Source organism: Anabrus simplex, chromosome 1 (genome assembly GCF_040414725.1).
Source record: "Anabrus simplex isolate iqAnaSimp1 chromosome 1, ASM4041472v1, whole genome shotgun sequence".
NCBI lineage: Eukaryota > Metazoa > Arthropoda > Insecta > Orthoptera > Tettigoniidae > Anabrus > Anabrus simplex.
Window position 1 is genome coordinate 1,177,924,065 of NC_090265.1, and position 22,700 is coordinate 1,177,946,764.

At 36.0% G+C, this 22,700-nt stretch overlaps 1 protein-coding gene across 1 annotated transcript in view; it reads left to right on the forward strand.

Moving 5' to 3' along the window:
* Positions 1-22,700, forward strand: part of LOC136858421 (hemicentin-1) — a 357,960-nt gene that overhangs the window by 156,530 nt on the left and 178,730 nt on the right. Inside the window, exons 20-22 of the mRNA XM_067137953.2 lie at positions 1,092-1,186; positions 8,228-8,378; positions 14,489-14,595. Of these exons, the coding sequence (XP_066994054.2) occupies positions 1,092-1,186; positions 8,228-8,378; positions 14,489-14,595 (353 nt within the window). The remainder of the gene's footprint in view (positions 1-1,091; positions 1,187-8,227; positions 8,379-14,488; positions 14,596-22,700) is intronic.

Genomic DNA, 22,700 nt, shown 5'->3' on the forward strand with positions numbered 1-22,700 from the left:
TATTGTTCTCCTTTAACTTTCCCCATGGGTATAAAAGCTGGCACATTTTTCAGACCAGGTTGTCTTATTGATCGTTCCAGTCGACAGAGTGTGTGTTAATAAAGGAGGTGGAGGTGCCTAATCCATCATCGAGAAGTCCATCAGCTCAAGGTAATGGCAGTCCTGGTTTAACTAAGTGATAGTCTTTGAAAGCTAGCTCAAGGGAAAGGTTTCCAGTCTTTAATAAGGCAACTTTAAATTTCTAAAATGAAAGGGAGTTGCATGTACCATTTTTACTGCAAATCAACCTTCCTGCTGTTTGTAAATCTCTGGCAATATGTTACCAGGAATCGAACTTAGTCTCCTGAGAATGGTAACTAATTGTGTTAACCATTACACTGACAGATATTTTTAACTAAGGAACACAGACATATATACATGACTGATACGTGCTTGCAATGCGCGGGTCAGACATGAAACTATTCACCTATTTGTGCGACGTCATCAGAGGTGAAGTAGGCATACGCTACGGAGGTGGATATTAACTACGAAACACAGATGTACCACATGACTTCGACGCGTGTTTTCATTGAGTGGGTCATGCGGACGAAACTATTCACAAATTTGTCTGATGTCATCAGAGCTGCATAAGGCTTGTACCTGCTTCGAAGCAGAATTGTTGCTCTTCTCTGACGAATTACGTTGGGGGTCTTGTATGCGAGATACTTTTTTCATTTTCTTCGTCTCGAAAAGCCAAGGGGGGCCTAATACGTGAGGGGGTCTAATATATGAGCAAATATGGTAGATTCCTCTTATCACTATTGCACAGTAAACCCTGTTCAATCTGAAATAAAACAGAAATTCAATTCAATTTGCAAAAATTGATGGTACTAGTTTAAGTTATGTATTCCCTTTTGTTGTTGCAAGTAATTAGCCTCTTTTATGAGATCTATGTACCAGAAAAGTTGGTCTATTTATTCATAAATCAAATAGGTACTTGTAACCTTCCATCTATCTACAGTGCTAGTATTTAGTAAAAAAATATCTCCTATGTGAATTTGTTTTGAAAAAGCAAATCCATAGAAGATGTGAAATAATATATTGTGTTTCAGTTTCATAGCAACGCCTTCTGATGCGGGTCAGTATGAATGTATTGCAACCAACATTGCTGGGCAAGATAAATCTGTGACAAATGTTGTAGTCATGGGTAAGTATACTTATATTAATTTAATATGTACCCTCTGGCAGTGAATATTAATGGTTAAGTTTTCCCATGTATTTATGAGTTTAACTCAGTTAATGAAATGTAAACGGTGAAGATAAATTCAGTTTTTAAGTACTTGTATAACAGGCTACAATCCTACAATGCAAGAGGTAAAAAATAAAAGTTGCTTTCATAAGGAAACAGAGCCTAGAAAGAATAAAAAAGTACAGACTGTGACCAATTCTTCTTGCACCTTTGGAACATATAGAGCCCGAAGATAACCCCAGGCAATGATAGAAGAAATAACACCTGGACTATGCTACACAAAACTTTAAAAAAAAAAAAAAAAAAAAAAAAAAAAAAAAAAAAAAAAAATCAGTACTGAAGATTGGAACAAATTATATAGAAACACTGACTGGGTAGATGGAAGAGTGAATAGATGTGATGGGAAAAAGGAAATCAGATTTGCTCTGATTGGCAGTAACAGGATAGAAAGGGGAAGGTAGGAGGGAATTGAGAAGAGATTTTAAATTATACTGGATTGAAAATGAGGTGGGAAGGAGGAATTGAGTGGGAATAGTGGTGAAAGGTGTCCTAAAGTAGAAAGGAAAGGGAATAAGCGACAGAATAATAAAAATTAATATAGTACTAAATGACAATAATGTGGAGATAATGAAAGTACAAGCAAGTTGCACATGACAAATGTATATACTGTATATGTGTGTATAAAAATTCAAAATGCAGAAGCAGCAGGGAGGAAAGAATATGATAGTGACAGGGAATTTGAATGCATATGTTGGCAAGAAAAGAAAAGGCAAGGATACGAAAATGTGCTTGGAAAAGAGGGTTGGGAAATTTGAAATGGGGAAGGTGAGAAGTTGCTGGATTTCTGCAAAAGGAACTTTTTTTTGACTGGAAATAAAAAAAGAAAAACAGTTATGAAATAACCTGGTACAGTACTAACTAGTCTAGAAGGTCAGTGGTGGAATAAATGTTCTTTGACAATGAAGTGAAGAAGGGCATTACAGACATAGTACCATCAGATGTCTTGGCCAGTCATCATCAACTGCTGGTAATGAACCTGAGAAGGCTTAAGAACAGCAAGGTGACAGAAAATCAAGAGAGAGAAATAAAAGTTTGAAAGAAGAGGAGATAATTAGAGATGATTACATGAAAATAGTAAAGGAAATCATGTCAGCAGATGAACCAAAAATGGGAGAAGAATATTCTTAAACACACTAAGCATCAGAAGTAACTATGTGGAAGGAATTTTATGAAGTAAATATGGAAGGAGACCTCATTGTGGGACTATAGAATGAAATATATAATGTAGAAGAAGAATGGTGCTTTTAGGACATGGTTCCAAATGAGGATACTGGCAGCAAGAGAAGAGTTTCAGTCAAAAAAATAAAAGAAGCAAAACAGCTGGTGACAGAAGTGAGGAAAAGGTGGATAGAAGAGGATGATGGAAGAAGATAGTGAAGGAAGAAAAATGTCTAAACATATAAAGTAAAACCTCATCAGTACATTTCTGCAGGGGACAAGGAAAAAGAACGTATTAAATGAGAAAATGTACAACTGAATATACAAATAAAAAATCCACAGTTCTAGCCCTTCAGGCAAGCAACTCAATGTTGAAAACATCAAATCAAAATCTCTTTATTTGCAAATGAGGTGTCTACCTCGGTGGCAAATGGTACACTAAAATACATTATTGTCAAGCACTAAATATTAAATTAATAAGAGAAGAAAATTTTCCTATAATACAATATTACACAATTTACGCTAACAATGTTTTCTATTAAACACACAGCTCATCCTTAATAAATTTATATTGTTTACAAAATTCTACTTATAATATCTCCTGTACTACTTACAAATATAGTCAACTGATATACAGTATGTGGAATTACTTCAAATGATACTATACAACTGGTATAAGATTAATTTTTACATTGCATTTATTTGTTTACTATTTTTTTTTTTTTTTTTTTTTCACCTGTTCAGGAACCTAAGTAGCATAACGACCTGCTGCGTCTTAATCAGAGCCCCTTTTGCCACCACTTTTCAGAGTTCCTGAAGGGCCTTCACAGCTACCATAGCGGTCCCAGGGCCCTCGAAGTCCCCACTGTACTTCACCCCTACAGGCAGTCCCCTACTTTGGCTGTCCAAACTCCTTAGACCAGGGGATGGAATTAATTTATTCACACACATTATTTTAAATTTAAAATAACCTGCACTGGTCGAATGCCCTCTAACACTTCATTTATTATCTCTGTTGCTGTTTATTCTCTTCTTGAATATCTGTACAGATTTTGGAAAAGGATCAAACACTACCCCTGGTAAACTGTTCCACTCCTTCACACCCTTCCCAATGAATGAAAATTTACCCCAATCGCTTCTGCTAAAATTCCTTCTAATTTTATATTTGTGGTCAGTCCTGCCGATATAATTATTTTCCAACTGAAGCCTCTCACGGATATCTCTCCATGCTTCTTCTCCTGTATAGGCTCTATATAATCCTAGAAGTCTAGTTTTCTCCCTTCTCTTACTTAAAGTTTCCCACCCAAGTTCCTTTAACATTTCTGATACACTACTCTTTCTCCTGAAATCCCCTGTTACAAACCTTGCTGCTTTCCTCTGCACACCATCTAGTATTTTATTAGGTATTCTTGGTGAGGATCCCAAACACTGTTTGCATATTCCAATAATGGACGAACCATACTTAAGTAACTTTTTTCTTTTAATTCTTTGTTGCATCCTTTAAGTAGCCTCATTATGACATGTAACAATCTGTATGCTTTCCCAACAATGTCATCAACATGACCCTTCCAGTGCAAATTACTTTCAAATCTCACACCTAAGTATTTGCATTTGCCATCTTTTGGGATAACTACCTCATCCAAAGTATATTCAGATTCAGTTTTAAAGCTCCTGTTTGTAAATGTTGTAACAGTTGATTTGCCTCCATTAATCTTCATATTATTTTCTTCAACCCATTCTTGGATACTCTCAAGGTCCCTTTGTAATTCTGAACAATCCTCAAGGTTATTTATTTCCCTATAAACAATTATGTCATCTGCATACAATCTTATTTTCGATGTTATATTGTTCCCTAAATCATTTGCGTATATTAAGTAACGGACCGACTATACTACCCTGTGCAATTCCCTTCCAAACTTTCTCTTCCTGAGATACATTATTTCCTACTTTGACTTTCTGAACCCTTGAATTTAGAAATGTTTTTATCCAACATGTAACCCTTACGTCCAATCCTATTCCCTCCAATTTCTTTATTAATATTCCATGTTCCACTCTATCAAAGGCTTTGGAAAGATCTATGGCTATGCAATCTAACTGACCTCCTGAATCCAACTGATCTGATATGTCCTGCTGAAATCCCACCAGTTGTGCCTCACAAGAAAATTTCTTTCTAAATCCATACTGGCTCCTCATGAACCAATTTTTATCATCAGATATCCCTCTGATGTACTTTGCTATTAAACTCTCCAGTATTTTACAAACTATACTGGTCAGGCTGATTGGTCTGTAGTTCTCTGGTTTCCTTTTATCACCCTTTCCTTTATAAATTGGTATTATTATAGATTCCTTCCATTCCTTTGGTATTACACTATTATTTATGACATAGTCAAAGAGAAATTTTAAATAAGGCACTATGTACCACCCCATTGTCTTTAATACCTCCCCAGTAATTTGATCACTTCCTGTTGCTTTTCCTTGCTGAAGCAGTTGGATTTCTCTGAAAATATCTTCATTTGTGAATGACAAGCTTCTTGTTTCCGTCTGTCTCTCTCCCTCTCTATCTTCTGTTTCGGTTTCCAACTCTTGACAATCATCTACTGAATCTCTAAATTCCCTACTAAATAGGTTTGCTTTCTCAGTATCTGTTAAATAGTGTTCACCCCCTTCTCCCACCATTGTAGGAATTTGGATTCCTTTTCCTTTTTGATTCCTGATATAAGAATACAGCTTTTTCCATTTCCCTTTGTGGTCATTACCCTCTTGAAGTATGCCATTCATATAATTCTCTTTTGCTTCCTTTTTCACTCTATTCTGTTCCCTCATTAGCTGTTTTCTAGTTTCTCTACTCTCCCTACCCTCTTTGATTTTCCTGTTTACTATTCTACATTTTCTCTTTAATTTTCTTATATCCCTTGTATAATAAACAGGGTCTGAGGTCATTTTACCCTTCTTAACAGGTACAAATCTCTTCTCTCCTTCCCAAATGATTCCTTTAAATTTAGCCCAAAGTGTATCCACGTTACTCCCTTCACTTATCCAACAACTGAATTGTGATTTAAGGTAAGTCCCATATTCATCAACTTTAGTTTTTCTGTACAATTTCTTGTCTTGTGTAGCCCTCTTATTAAGCCTTTTTGGTACGAGTCCTACATCCATTATTACAGCCTTATGGTCTCCTATTCCTTCAATTACCTCAGTTTTATCAACAATTTCCCATGGTTTAACCTAGGGATATGAGCTACGAATTTTAAGTAAATAAATTATAATTAAGTATGAGAATTTATTCTTTATTTATTCCTAAAAATTACAATCCTTTTCTTAATCATCGTTATCCAGTTGATTAGAGTAGCAGTTTGCCTTTTACTACCACTACGAGCGCTAATGTGAGTCAATGTAGAGTTTCACTTAATCCCTTATAACTAGGGTTGGGCACTATGTCCCTGTTTTGGCACACTGCGCCAGTGCACAGTTATGTTCTGCTGTTCTGGAACACCGAGTGTCAATTGTTCCGAAACATTCTCATGTGAGACCAAGACAGTGACTCGCTATCCCATCAGAAGCGTCACTATGCACTGCCCTTCGCCTACTAGCTGACTTACATAAAACTATATCTAATCCTACCATTTGTAAAGATGAGAGTAAAGTATTGAAATGTGTGAAAAACACGAGAGAACAAATATGAAAAATCTTTCCTACTGGGGCTTATAAAATAACAGTGCACTGAAAGGTGTGAAAAACACCAGACAACAAATACGAAAACGTGCACAGGGTCAAATAAGGATATCGAAGTTTTATTGCAGACCACACTCTTTCTGAAACAAATGTTAGTAGGAGCCTTTTATTTCAGACCAGTAGGTTATTAAACATTATTTTCTCCAGTGAATTGGAGGTTACACTTCAGCATGTGTGACTGCCAGGAATAACTTTGGACCCCATTTTGAATCCGACAAAACTTTGACCAACTCGATTGATCGAGTCAAATCTTGAAGGTGCGAGTCTCAACATTTGCAATCTCTAGGATGCAGATTCCAGTCTACTTTCTGACAGATTTTAATTTTATCTTCATTAACTTGTAATTATAAATGGAAATTTGAAATACAAGCACAAACAAGCTCACTGTGTTATTCAGCAATCTCAGTGCTAACCAGCAATCAAAACTGAACATTCCTAAGGCTAGTTCAGGAATTCAAGGACTTTTCCCTTAATCGTGCAACTGTGGTGACAGCTCTGACCCACGTTGGAAATCATGTTTGTTTCACAAGGGATGACAAATAACATTTTCAGGGCTAGGAAAAATGTGATCATACTAAGCGGTAATAGTGAAAATTTGTGATGCGATAAGTGAGGTACTTTTACAGTATATACCACACTTCTCTGAAACCAAGACTATGTTTTTTTCTCAGAATTTGATGTGAAAAATCAAAGGTTGTCTTGCATTCGCGACCTAACAGTAATGAACACCACTGACAGCTACAACTGTTACCACGCTGCTTCCCGTCATCCCTACCTTGTCATTTCGACCTTCAATGTCCGCATCTTTATTTTACATCACTAGTTGCGGCAGTCGATTGCACAGTGCTTCTGTGTAATGTCAGTGGTTCTTGGAAAATAGTGAAGACAGAATGTCATTCTACTAGCTTGTACAGAAACATTTCTCAAATCTGCAGAATGGCTTCAAATCATTAGGCCTACTCTCTTGAGCTAATTGCAAGGTCGACCATAGTATACTTCTGAGCTCCAACTCTGCAGGAAATGTTATTCGAGTTGGAATAGTGAGGATGTGACCCTTCAAATTCTTAGAAAGGCCATGGTTACTCAGTGACAGAGTTATAAAGCATGTCTACTGTACCTGACACTTAGTCAAATTAACAATTTTATAGACTGCAGAAATAATTTTGTGATGGATCATCAAATTGTAGAGACACGTGGAACAGGTATTGCCGGCAAATTTTCAATGGGTTCTCATTTGGTTCCACAGCTGTAGTGCATTGACATGCATGGTCACTCCGCTTAGTAAGTGGCCATAATACTGTGAGTATACATGCTATGATACTATTATTGTTGTTGCCTAGACACTACATTTAACCTACTAATACCCTAGACTTAACTCACATCACCTTACCAAAAGTAGAGCCTTGTATGGATGTGGATATCCATGGATTTCTGAGAAGTTAGTATCTTGGTGGATGCAAACTGTATGGCAGTGTGGATAATTTTGCTGATAATTTCTAAATAATGAAGTTTATTGATTTTAACTCGGGTATACTCTTTATGTTTGCTTGAGGTAAGGCTAATCTTGACATTGGTATGGGAGAAGGGTGATATATAAAGATCCTTGAGACCATAAAGCTGTAAATATGACTTAAGCCTAACTGGCTTCTACCCACAATTGGTGGAAGGAAGGAATGAAATTTCCGAAAGGGAACTGCTAATTATGTCGGTAGTTGTCGCAAGAAGAAATCCCCCATAAACCTGTGACTGTGGTATTAGTCCTGCTGTATTATGTTAACAGATCAATCCATTTCAATACTTTGGGTGTAATATAGTTAAATATTTACAGTATCCACGGATGTGGATAATATTTTGTTTATCCGTGCAGGGCTCTAACCATTAGTTCTTGCCTGACGTCACACAAAATAAAGGGCTTTCACTTCCTTCAAAACATCACAACTCATTGAATAGCCCTGTGCTATTTTAGCATATGGGGTAGTTACAATACAATATACAACATTCACCTTCAACATTTAATTATAATCTGTCATTTCTTCTTTATGATTTTAGTTCCACCTGTTTTTGAATCACCAGAGAAAGAAGTGGTAGCAAATCAAGGCCAAGACATCACTCTAGTCTGCAATGCTGATTCAGTTCCCCCAGCAGAATACTTCTGGTACAGTAGCTCTCAGAATGTGCTAGAAGGTGATACTCATTCCAGGTATGAACATGGAGCAAAACTTCTGGCAATTGTGTAAATTTCTTCTCATCTAACATTGATACCTTTCTGGCAACTGATGTAATGTATTTCTATTTGGCATAATGAATTATACAGACTTCACTACTGCCTTTGATGGTAAATGAATTTTGTTGTTGGAGTACTTCCACCTAATTTTGATTGACCATTCTAAGCAATTGGCTCCATGGATAGGAACACTTATATCTTAACATTCATTGGCAAAATTACATTTACAAGGGCATTTTTGTAAGGTGTGGCTGTATAATGCATGTTATGTAACTAACATCTGTTCATATGTTAGTACTTTGTGGTGAACTGTGTATGTATGTTTTATAAGTATTCATCAAGAATGTTGGGTATATGATCATTAGGGCTGGTATGGATAAATTTCAAGCTTCTAATGATGTCTATATACTGTATTCATGTCTTATGTCTAGTGAATAGTTTACAAATTAGATTCTATTTTATGATGGCCATTTCAAAACAAATGCACTGCATTTCTTTACATCATACATACATTTTTGTTGTAGACTGTTATGTCTATTCTGGACACCCTCAAAACACTTTAAATATCATAACACTAAAGCAGAAGGGACGTAGAATTAAAATAAAGGACTATTTGTGTCTGAAATCATGTAATACGCTTTGAAACAACAGACAGCAGTTTAAAAAGCTTTCTGTTTTCTCAGGAACACATATGTTGGCATATATTTCTTGTTTGTAGGGTATTGTATTAATTGGATATATTCCTCATTAATAGGATGATAAACAATACAATTTATGATTCCCTTCATGAGTTAAGATGGAAATAAAACTGTCCAAAATCACCCCATTTGATGGTACTACTATTTTAACATTCTGAATCCAGCACCATCATATACAATTTCACACACAACTTAAGTATTTCCAGTGCTTAACACTACTGCTTACAATACTATAGGAGGAAGAGGAAGATTTGCCTCAAAGTGTTCAACAGAGTTTGACGCTTGTGCAAGCAACAAACATGGCACATAGTCTTCAGGATTTTCTTCTGTCACGAAGTGATGTGCCAGAATCTGTGTTAAATTCAAGTGCAGTGGTTGCTGACGGCCTTGAATATTCGTTTGTGTCTGGGAGTGTTCAGAAGAAAATCACAGATTTTTTCAAAATATAAGTCAAGGTCAGAACGTACCAGTACAGGGTAAAATTTGAGAAACTTCTTGATGTGTAAATTCATGATGAAATAATGTAGATTCTTCAACAGGTTTAGCAAGGGGCGAGTTTTTAAGAATTGATTTATTTCAGTAAAACAAAATTTCAGTATAACAAATTAAATTCTGAGGTCCCCAAAATTTAGTTTTACTGGTACTTTACTGTATCAAAATTATTTAATTCTTTACATCTTTTGCATAAAATTAGGGCCAGAAACCAGAATACAGATGTAGGCAAGTTTTCCTTCATAAACAGGACCATAAGTGATTGGAATAAATTACCTGCAGCAGTCTTTGATACATTCCCTTCTGGTATCAATTCATCTAAGAAGATCTTTAGTGCTAGTGTAAAGTGAAACCTAAAAGTTGTAAATTACAGACACCAAATTTGTGATTTTCTGCTTGATTTAGAATATTAAACTACCGGTAGTAGTATTTCTCACAGTAGACTCTTTCCAGGAAATTGTTTGTCGTACTCATGTTGTTGTTGTTGTTGTTGTTGTTGTTAGATAATTATGCTTTTAACTTTAGTTTATTGTTATTGTAATGTTAAGCTAGTAGTAAGATCAACCTGCCACAGTGTTAAGCACTGGAAATATTTAAGTTATGCGTGAATTCGTATATTATGATGATAGATTTAGAATATTAAACTAGTAGTATTTCTTGTAATATTTTCTTTCCATTGAATTACTTGTTGTACTCTTGTTGTTGTTGTTTTTGTTGTTGTGTAGTTATGTTTTACTTTATTTTATTATTAGTTGTACTGGTAAGCTAGTAGTAAGCTGATTTCTCCTTTCTCCACTGCCCGAAGTGTGTTACATTTTTATTTTAAAGAAAACTGCTTTCGCTTCTTTTCATCCATATTGGCGAAAGAGTTAACTGACACACTAATACACACGTTGCTTCACAAACAAAAGATAAATAATGTATGCGTCATGAGACGTGAATAAACGAAATGCAGTACTGAGTGTAGACATGCGAAACCGTAACGTTCATTGGTTGATTGTAAATGTGGCATTCCTACCCAGCCAGTAGCGTTACTTCTTACGTATTTGTTACTTTGAAATTGATATCCAGCTCAACCAATCCTGTACTTGTATGGAAAATTTCTACCTGAACTGTGTCCTGTAAACGCAAATACTGTAATCCAATCTGCGCACCCCAATATTTGAAGATAGTTTTATTAATAGAAAATTGGCTTTAATTTGCATTTTATGTATAAAAAATTAATCCTACGTAATGATGTTCAGTACTGGTACACCAAATCTTAATAAAATAATCTTCATGTGCTGTTGGGTAGGCAACCCGCTCATCAGAATTGTAATGCGTTTGCTTACCTTCCCCTGATTTTTAATCGGGTAGTTTCTAGGGTTGGGCAGACCGGAACATTCAGTTGTTCCGCAACATTAGGAGCTTGAGGTGGAGTGTTTCAGTACAGAGTGCCGGGACACAGGACACGGGACACAGGACTGTAACTGCGTCGTAGGGAGAACTTTGAGAGGCAACATGACATGCTCCACGTCAGCTGGAATGTGCCTGTACCGAACGTGCTGTGTCAGGGCCGCACTAGATAGATTAGTTGGCCTTGGCTGTGTCTGACTGTCGATACCGACTGTATGCCGCCCATTTATATCTTTAATTCCAAAGCGATAACCTATATTTTTCTTGGGCTTAAAAGTTTCCTTAAAGTCCAAATTAATGTTCAACATCAATCCCCGAGAAAGTGTTGAGGGAAATTTTCGAGATATTAAAGAAAGTAAATGTAAGTTGAGAGGGAAGGAATTCGAAGTGCAGGGAGCATAACAGCACAAAAGTGCAACAATGTTTTCATCCAGTTATATTTTTAATTCCAAAGCGATGACCTATATTTTTCTTGGGCTTAATAGTTTCCTTAAAGTCCAAATTAATTTTTAACGTTAATCCCCGAGAAAGTGTTAAGGGAAATTTTCGAGATATTAAAGAAAGTAAATGGAAGTTGAGAGGAAAGGAATTCAAAGTGCAGAGAGCATAACAGCACGAAAGTACAACAGTGTTTTCATCCAGTTATATTTCTAATTCCAAAATGATGACCTATGTTTTTCTTGGGCTTAAAAGTTTCCTTAAAGTCCAAATTAATTTTTAACGTCAATCCCCGAGAAAGTGTTGAGGGAAACTTTTGAAATATTAAAGAAGGCAAATGGAAGTTGAGAGGGAAGGAATTCGAAGTGCAAAGAGCATAACAGCATGAAAGTAATTAAACCGTACGAAAGACAGTAAACTTTGCATAATGTCGCATCGGAGTCCTGTTCAGGACTTTTTTTACTGGAAGAAAACCAGATGGAGTGAAATGCAATTTATGTTCTTTTGTCTGCAACGGGACCTTCAACCGGCACAATGACAAGACATTTCAAACTTAAACATCCCACAGTTTTTATTTTCGTGTTCCGCTTGTATATTGTGTACGTGAATAGAGCACTGATGAATGTTTCTTCAACTGTACGAGTATACTTTTAATTGGTGAAAATAACATTGTGACATTTGTAAACACCTGTACTGCCAGTGTAATCGTGACAGGTATATTTCAGAATGAATGAAAACATTCTTATCCTAAAAAGAAGATTTAGACATGATTTTTTGGGTGAGTATTTCATTCAGAGTTCCGACTGCTTTCTCACGTGCCGTGAAGTTTTATCCTGGCCCTAATTACTCACAATACAGGCCAATACATTCAACTGGTGAAAATAATCTTGAATTAGTTACTTTTAAACACCTGCACTGCCATTGTAACCATGTTATGTGTATTTCATATTGACCGGAAAAATCTTAACCTAAAAGCAGCCTTTAAACGTGATTATTGGGCGCGAATTTCAGTGTTCCGACTGTTCGTTCATGTTCCGTGCAGCTTTATGCTGGACATGGCCATAACTACACACAGGCAGACACCACACAGCACGTTCCATACAGGCACATTCCCGCTGGCGCGGAGCATGTAATGTTGCCTCTCAAAGTTCTCTCTACACTGCGTAGTTACAGTCCTGCGTCCCGTGCACCCACTGCACAGTTCAGCTAGTAGGCGAAGGGCAGTGCATAGTGGTGCTTCTGATGGGACAGCGAGTCAGTGTCTTCGTCTCACTTGAGAATGTTTTGGAACAATTGACACTCGGTGTTCTGGACCAGCGGAACATAACTGTGCACCGGCACAATGTGCTGAAACAGGGACATAGTGCCCAACCCTAGTAGTTTCGCCTGTGTGTTGTATAGAGTGTGCTGCCTGGTATTAGCTGAATAGAGACATGTGCGAAATATGCGGCGATTAAAAAAGGATGAATTTCAATTATATTTTGCAGGAAAAAAGATGTTAAATATGACCAAAAAGGCTATATTTTAATTTGTTATACTGAAAGTTCGAAATTCGTTACAACAAAATATTTTAACGCACATTAAATAGGGAAAAGGGAAGAGGCCTAAAAATAATTTTGCTATTCTGAACATTTCGTTATACTTGTGTTCGTTATAATTGCATTTTACTGTACCAGTATTTGAACCGCAAGTCCTGCGATACATACATGTATACACAGATACATGCATTACCCCTGAGCTATGTAGGACATAGGCAAATTTGTGGACATTACTTGACTTTTTACACTGATATGATATTTTTAACCCACATTGCAAATTTCCTATTCATTTTCTATGTTATCTTTTCAGTTAAAATTATGTATTCATTTACATTGTTGTGAATACCATCCTATCCTTCAATAGACAGAATAATTCATTAATGACCATTGCACATTTTCCTAGTTTATATTTATTTTGCCCCAGCTGTACTTGGTCGAATATACAGAACTGATTATCCAAAATTTTATATTTGTTTGAGAAAATAGTTTCATTGTGTTATACACCATTAATCCTTTCAGTAGTTCATTACAAATCTGTCAGAACAACTTAAACACATTAATAAAAACACAGAAGAACTGAACACCATCAATCAATTGATTAATCGATCAATTAATGAATTATTCACCATTTATAATCAAAGATAAAGGTAGGGTTTTCCACCTGTTCAATACTACAAAATAGTGGAATTATTAAAATATCACATTTTTGTTGTCATTTTTGGTACTGGTTTTGGCAACTTTATTTGCCATCATCAGCCTAGGAGATTGATAGCTACATTAAAATATTTATAACATATGTATGTATATAAAGAGAGCCTTCTTATCTCCTAGGCTGATGATGACAAATAAAGTAGCTGAAACTGGTATCAAAAATGACAACAAAAATGTTATGTTTTAATAATTCCACTATTTTGTAGTATTGAACAGGTGGAAAACCCTACCTTTATCTTTGATTGCAAATTTTGTTTCAATAGGACCAAAAATTATATTTTTGATATTAAATCATTCACCATTGATCTGCATTTAGAGCTGTCACCAGGTGGCAGATCCCCCATCACTTGTTTGTCTAGTCTTTTCCATTTTTTTTCATTAAGATTCAGGCCATGTTCAGTCCTTAAAGGCATATAGTTATCTAATTAAATTAAATGGCTTGGCAAGGAAGAGGTACATTGCTCTATCTACTTTAAATGAAGAGGCTTATATCTGGGAAAATAAGTTTATTAGCAGTCTATCTCCATAGATATTTGAAAGGAATACTTCATTGATGGCAGGTATTTACACTCACTCAGAGACCATTAACAGATCATCAATCATGAATGGAGAGATTATGATAAGAAGAAAGGCAGATAAACAATAGATAGTGTTAAGTAATGATTGCATGACTGTTAAAATTAAGAACTTAGTGTTTATTTAAAAATACAGTTTCATGTATTAAATTTGAAAGTTTACTATGCTGTGACTGTTATAATTTTTATATTCTAAATTAATATTTATATACTGGTAAAATCTGATTATTAATTTTCAGCACCCTGATCTTACATGATGTGCAGCCTTCATCTGCTGGAGAGTACATTTGCCAGGCAACTAATGGTGCTGGAAGTTCTCAAAAGATGTTCAATTTGAAAGTAAATGGTATGAACCTTCAATATTTATTAATGATATAGAAATAAATACTTGTTATCCATTATTTCATTTAATTACATTATTTCAGCCAATAAGAAATAAAACAAAAGAGCAATGCTAAAGAATGCACATATTGGATTAGAATGTCACAAGATATAAATATTGTGGCATTATGCTTTTTGTGAGTTGATTTTATACAGTGGCAAGTGAGAGAGGAATAAGAAGAGTACTGATGATAGAGAAGGTGAGAAAAATGTTGCAAGGATAGAAATAGAGGGTCAAAATGAGGCTATTTTATTTTTAGAATTAATGGGTGTCTAATCTTGCAATCACTGTGCAGCAAATTGAACTCAAAATTGAAGCGTGTAGCTGAATAAGGGTCTATGTTACACCCGGCGTGTTTTGAGTTATGAGCTTGAAAAGGTCGGAGAGCTTCAGTATGCCTGGTGGTAGGCAAGTGAGGACATAGCCCTTGTTGTGCACAAGCTAATTCTCTACTATAACGTATGGAAATTGTGTTGACAGACTTTACTCCGCCAAACACTGAACATGGGTAAAAATTTAACATAGTCCCTTATTCGGCTGCATGCTTCAATTGTTTATACATTATAGAATAGGGGAGGAAACATTGGAAGATTTACAATATTTTGTATTGTAATCCCTGATGCTACCTATATAAGTAAAATAAGAGTTTAGTCTGTATTTTGGTCAGAATTTAAAAATAAAAGGTTTATTAGTTGGTCATGTCCAGGATAAGAAGGAAATGCAATTTTAAAATTTCTCCCTTGTATGTATTAATCAGCAGGACATACGCTCTCTGTCAAGAGGCAAGGATGTTTGTTGTGTGTATATTACCAACAAGCAAAAAAAGTCCTCAGTTCTAAATTTTAATTTATGGGAACCGTGTAAATGATGATATATTTATGTACTACATCAAATGTAATGATATCCTAGTAATTAACAGCAATGTGCAACTTGTGTCAGTATGAATGGTTATTGAAATATTAATGTTCTCAGTACGCTTATACATACACTGGCCTCACTCATTTGTTTATAAGCTATTAGATTGTTCAATCAATCAATCAATCCTGATCTGCATTTAGGGCAATCGCCCAGGTGGCAGGTTCCCTATCTGTTGTTTTCCTAGCCTTTTCTTAAATGATTGCAAAGAAATTGGAAATTTATTGAACATCTCCCTTGGTAAGTTATTCCAATCCCTAACTCCCCTCCCTATAAACAAATATTTGCCCCAATTTGTCCTCTTGAATTCTAGCTTTATCTTCATATTGTGATCTTTCCTACTTTCAAAGACACACTGAAACTTATTTGTCTACTGATGTCATTCCACGCCATCTCTCCACTGACAGCTCGGAACATACCGCTTATAACAAGTGATTAATCTCATTATTAGACCATACTGAAATTCAATATTTTTTTTTTACATTAATTTATTGAAAAACAACTATTCAATACTTTAAAGTCTTTAAGACTATGATACAATCATTCTATTAAGGTTGTAATGGTACATGTTTCACCTGTCATCGCAGGCATCATCAGCCATAAATTCCATACTCTAAGTCAGAGTTCTGAAGTGGATGTTATATTAAAACTATTCTTGAAAACTAATCGTTTACAATCATTTCATTGATGTATAAGAACATTGTGGTCTATTTGGATTGAATTGGTTAATCCTGTTTTAAAGATCTAATGGGATATCATATTTGTGTTTCCATCTAATGGAGATACTATAAAATAATATTAATACTCATAATGTTGATACTGGGTTGGCAATCGAAGTCAAAAGGAAATCAAAATATTTACACAGATTTTTCAGTATATACAAGAAATCAATATGTTTAGCTTAAAATAATTTGTGGATTAAAAGATTAAAATCTTTCCTTTATTGAAACAAGTAATAATATTCAAAGTGAAGATGCTGGTTAGATGGCAAGATAGCTAGTAGAGGATGTTTGAACAGGTCTCATTCATATAACAGATTATTTCATCTTCTCTTTAAATATGCAGTATGCTGCCTAAGTCATAGAGCTTATGAAGTTAGCATCCATGTAAGTCTGAAGAGGAGTTCAACTGGATTCTTAGGTGTAAATGAAATGGCTTGTGATGTGCGTTGAAGTCTGTGAAATAAGATGAAGAAGTGTGTGAGTTGTTATAATTGGGGTTGTATACTAGCAGAATTTATCTTCTTAATACTTACCCTTTAGACTTTCGAAGAGATGTCCAGCAGCATTGCTTGTATATGGTGGTCTGACTGTCACTTTACCTCTACTCCTCGTATTGTAGGGGTGTGTCATTGTTGGCGGAGAATGTGTCGGGTGAAGAGGGGTGTGGGATGTTAAAAGGTTTTTTTTTTTTTCACCTATTCAATACATATAAACCATCACTTTTGTGCAACTATTTCCCATACTTAATTTTTGTATGTTGTTAATAATATGTATTAATTTGTACATGTCTACCACTAACCAGTTACCTGATTTTTTACCTTGAGGTAATATTTTGACTGATGATGCCCTCAATGAAGGGCGAAACATGTCTCAAGTGGAATCTACAATAAATTCCTAAATTATAAAATTTATATGTATTGAATAGGTGAAAAAAACAAACCTTTTAACATCCCACATTCAGTATCTTCAATACGGATAACAATGATTTTTATCACTTGAAGAGGGGTGGGCGGGGCATTAAGATCGCTGTTGGTGTGCATAGGGGAAGGGCTATGGCCAGGTGACGGGATATTAGCTGCTGTTGATATAGGGGTATTAACCCGCGAGTGGTTGCTATATGAGATTTTCTCTCACATTATTCTTTATTGTGATATTACTTCACACTGATGAAAAGGAGGTGACTGTTCCCTTTATATCTGTCGTGAGTAGAGCGATTCACATTTAAAGGGTAAGCACCCCGTATCCTAGTCAAAACAAAGGTTCCTATGTGTCCATGTGCGCTGTGTGAGGGTTTCTCTCATCGCGCGACTAATGACGGTGTTATTTTGAAGTGGAGCAAGAAACTTACTCCTGTTGTACGCGATAGTATTTGTATTATGAGCACATCTTGTTTTTGAAAATGTTATTGTGTTCAGAAACCTTGCTTTGTACCTAAATATTACTACATATAATGCATGTGTGAGATATTATTTTTTACAACTTCAGGACGGAAGTTATTTTTATGTACATTGCATATGTTATTTTAAGTAGCAATGTGTGTCTTTAATAAGAAGCTAATCATGTCCGGCGCTATGCCTAAATGGTTAGCGTACTGGCCTTTGGTCACAGAAGTCCCGGGTTCGGTTCCCGTCGGGGTCAGGAATTTTAACCTTAATTCATTAATTTCGCTGACACGGGGGCTGGATGTATGTGTCGTCTTCATCATCATTTCATCCTCATCATAACGCACAGGTTGCCTACGGGAGTCAAATCTAAAGACCTGCATCTGGGGAGCCAAACTTGTCCTTGGACACTCCCGGCGTTAAAAGCCATACTCCATCTGTCTCTCGCTCACAGCTAATCATTTCATTTTATCTAAAATATATAAGTTAGAACTTGCGTTCCATTTCAATAGTAAATTTCAGCCTTACACCCCACAAAAATGTGAAAAATGTCATTTATTTAATGGGAGAGAAAGTCTCACGTGCGACCATTCGTGTTACATTTTGGCTAGCGACCACTCGCGGGTTAATGCTGGATTTATAGTTTATAGTTGAAGATTTTTAAAAGATTTTTATGTTTATGTTAAGAGATGACAATAAGTTAGGAATTTGCTCAGTGACCGAGCTCTTTGTTTCTACGATGTCATTTAGATTTTGATTCTTATTGAAGTGCTGGTCTAAAAATATAAAAGTGTTTTCATATTCAGTCATTAAACTACCTTTATTAATAATCTTTAAGATCTGAAGTTCCTGGTCTATAGTGGTGAAGCTATGCCTGGTTTCTTTCATATGAATACTCATAGCAGAGTATTTGTTGTGCTTAAATGCATTGTAATGCTCTAAGTATCTCGTTTGGAAGCTGTATCCAGTTTGCCTCACATAAGAAAATTTACAGTGGGTGCATTTGAGTCCATAAATCCCTGAATTTGCGTATCGGTTATGTGTTGAATTTACTGTACGGGAGTTAAAGAATATATTTCTGTTTGTATTACGGGTTTTAAACACAATGTTGACTCCATGTTTCTTAATTGGGTTAGTGATCTGATATAGAGCTGGATTTGTGAAGGTAAAAGCAGCAAAAGTGTTTTTTTTATTTTTTTAGGTCTTTCAGGGGTTAAATTAGTTGCAGTTTTTTATCTTGATTTTGTTTATAATTTTATTAACCATGTCTGATTTGTAGCCATTAAGTTTAGCCAGTTCTTTAATATATTGAAGTTCTTTTTTTTTTCGGCTGTCGTTAGAAAGAGGAATTTTGAACGCTCTATGGATCAAGCTGTTGCCTTAGATTGAATAAAATTTCATATTCTTTTTGTTAGTCGATCATCAGTCATCCTCTAGATTATCCATAAAAATGTTATCTACGTAAAATGCCCAAAAGAGGATCTCTCATTGCCAGTCCCTTTTGATGGTAAATTTTGTTGTTGAAGGTGAAATAGTTATTGTTCGAAACAAAGCTCAATAATTTAATGAAGTCAGTTATTTCAAATTTGCTTCCACACCGAGAACGACAGCCAAGCATTCTTTCTCATAATTAGAATAGCTTAATTCTGAACCATGTAGCATCTTGCTGAAGTATGCAATAGGAGCCAGACTATCATTCTCTAACCTCTGGTTCAAGACGGCAGAGACTGCAATGTCATTAGCATCGCACTGAAGGACGAAGTCATTACCGAAATCAGGACTGTGCAGGACTGGAGCCTGACAGAGGGCATCCTTGAGTTTGCTGAAAGCTTGTTCTTGAGCATCACCCCAACAGAAACGAGTATTCTTTCTTTTCAACAGATTCAAAGGGGCAGAAATGTCAGAGAAGTTTGGGATGAACCTACAGTAGAACCCAACCATATCAAGAAATCTATGGATACCACCGCCATTCTTAGGTCTAGGAAACTCGCAGATACATTTCACCCCGTCGGGATTTACAGAGATGCCAGAATCAGAGATGATGTGTCCCAAGAACTTGATCCGTCTAGTACATAAGGATACTTTCTCCGGGTTGAAAAGTTTCACTCCTATCTAGAACACCGTCATTTCTGGATTCACACCAATAATCAGGCCTTATCTTGGATGAGCGCAAACATAAAAAAGTTAGGGAGAACGGCCCGCTGGATACTTTGCTTGTCATCTTATAAATTTACTGTTGTGCATGTGAGAGCTAAGGACAACGTTGTGGCTGACTGTCTGTCGCGCATGTTTGATGGCATGGAAAATCCCAATGATAACGTTGAATGTAGTTCTGGTTCTAATCTTTTGGTCAACGTTCTTCAAAATTACCCCTGGAGCTTTATGGATATAGGCAAATTCCAAAGGCAAGATGACGAGTGTGTTAAGATAATGGACGTAATTTCCATGAACAACCACAGCTACGAGTCTTTTGAAATTAAGAAGGGTCTCTTGTGCCATAAGTGTCCTCGAAACAAGTCCTCGAAAGTGTTTATTCCCCATGCCTTGAGGACTATGATTCTGAATTATTACCATGACTCATATTTGGGAGTGCACCTTGGAAGCTAAAAACATTTCATAAAATTGCTCGAAATTACTATTGGCTGAGCCTAAAGAAAGATGGCTGTGAGTATGTCAGAACCTGTGACGTTTGTGAAAAGTGCAACCACGCTCTGCTACCAATTGAACTGACACTAGGAACACGACGAAGACCCAGTGCAGTGGATTTGGTCAAAACTAGCAAAAAACTGCCAGGAACTGGACCCAAGCCTCTTACAGACAACAAACATATAAGAGACGCAAAGAAATAAAAATATATCGGTAATAAGGGAAAGAACTTAAATTTATTATGGAGAGGAAATCAAAACAAAAGGTTGCATAGGTAAAACAAGGGGGCCAAAAATCAAATAGCTAATATTAATAATATGTGGCCCATAATCAAAATACATCATACTCATTGATTACAGCACCTTCACACACGCTTACCTTCATAAAAGACGTGACGAAAAGTTTGGAATAAGGACTTGGCATCTATATTAATTAACTGAAGAATATGAATTCAGATGGGTACAAAACATTTCTTTGTAGCACATCGGGTCTAAACAGTCATAAGTTTAGGGAGTAACAGTACCTAATCATAACATTCTCCCTTTCAATTCATCAGATAAGACATAAAACTCTCAACAATAAAAATCACGTCCCCCGAGAATACAATATCATTAAGTAAAAGAGCTTAAAACAGGAGAAGAGGGAAGAGTGCACCGAGCTCATTTATACTCATAAAATAAATGCAAAGAGAAAAGGGGAAGTTACCATGGTTTCACGCAAAACAACTAAAATAACACAGAAGGCGCCCAGCAAAGAACAAAACAAATTAAAGTAGAAAACAGGTAAAGAAAGCCAATGACAGCAATGTGAAACGAACAATAAATAAATTAGACACAAAAGGTTTCACGGACTCAAACGTCAGAACCACCCACGCTCACACATAGACCAAGAGGTTAGGTCGCCGAATAGAGGGACATATAAGAACGTCAACGCACAACACATAACAAAATAAACAACCGCTCTCGAGCTCAGACAGTATGAACCAGAAAGTGGTCCATCTTAAAGAGACGGAGTGTTTCCAACACCAAAAAACACAGAAGCAAGCAAATCGCATAGTTAGCTTGAATTAATATCAGGTCTATGAATTTGACATGAATAACACAGATTAATAACGACAAAAGGAAAGCCAGGAGTCGAATCGTAATATATGGAGAAAGTGAAGAATGATCGTATTCGACATGCACATGTTTATACGCTTTACTGGACTGTAACACACTTCAGGTCTTAAAGGTCTCTGCTCTTCATCGTTTCCTTGTGTTGACCTTAGTGATAGGACACTTGCGTCTACACGTGTTTCTGTAGGAAAACGTATATTCTCAAATATGTACTCACCTTTGTACTGTAATCATGTACCGGTATTCCCTTAGCATTAAGTTTAGTTGTAGTTTTGGGTGCACGTTTAGTTTAAGTTACAGCCTTCAAGTAAAATGAATTCTCCTTGTCTGATCAGCAAGACAGAATTCGTTTTTGAGGGGGCACTTAGAATATTTCAACCACACCATATCATTTTATGGTACGTTTGCCTTTTCTGATGTCTTCATGTTCCTAGGGAACTCTTGTACCTATGAACTAGTACTCTTTCCCATCATGTGTTGTTACCACTATGTAATCTTTCCTTATTCCGATAGATGGCATCTCATACGTTAGCATAGATCAAAGCATTTCTTTTCTGCTCCGTCTTGTTGGGTTATCTTTCTGGTTGGGGGAGTGTAGAGATTTTTTTGACTTGAGAAGATGGAAGGATTGGATTTCCAAGTCGCCTTTATGGCATATAAAAGATATTTTAACCGATTCAAGATGTCTGTACATATCTCGGCCTTTCGAGAATGTTAATTGCTTATGCAATTGAGGTATTTATTTTCTTTAATCTTCTCTTGGTTTTATTATTGCTTCGTTCTGTGCTCTCCATGGTTTGGTTAGAAAGGCTTCCCTCATTACATGTGTTTCTAATTTATTTGTGTGTTAACTTTACTTTTACATGCTTCTTTTGGTATGTTCATTTACCGATCCACTATGTTTATTTTGAGAACAGAAGGTGACATGGATTCATGTGTGTGTATGTGAATGTTTGCTGTGTGCGGCCGAGACCTTTACTCATGTCGCTTCATTAACATTCCTCTTGAGCTCATGTTGTATTATTTTATCGTGTGTTCTGTATAATTCATGCCCAATTCATAGACCTGGTATGAATTCAAGCTAACTATGCGATTTGCCTGCTAAGTTACTGTGTTTGGAAAGGTTTGTTTTTATAATATTTATAGTATAATTTATAGGGATGCTTGAGTACATATTGGTAATGTCATATGAGACCATTACGTATGCTTCCATAAGGCTTTTAGCAGATGGTGTTATTCTGTACAGAGTAATAAATAAGTTAAAAGATTGTGAACAACTGCAAAATGAC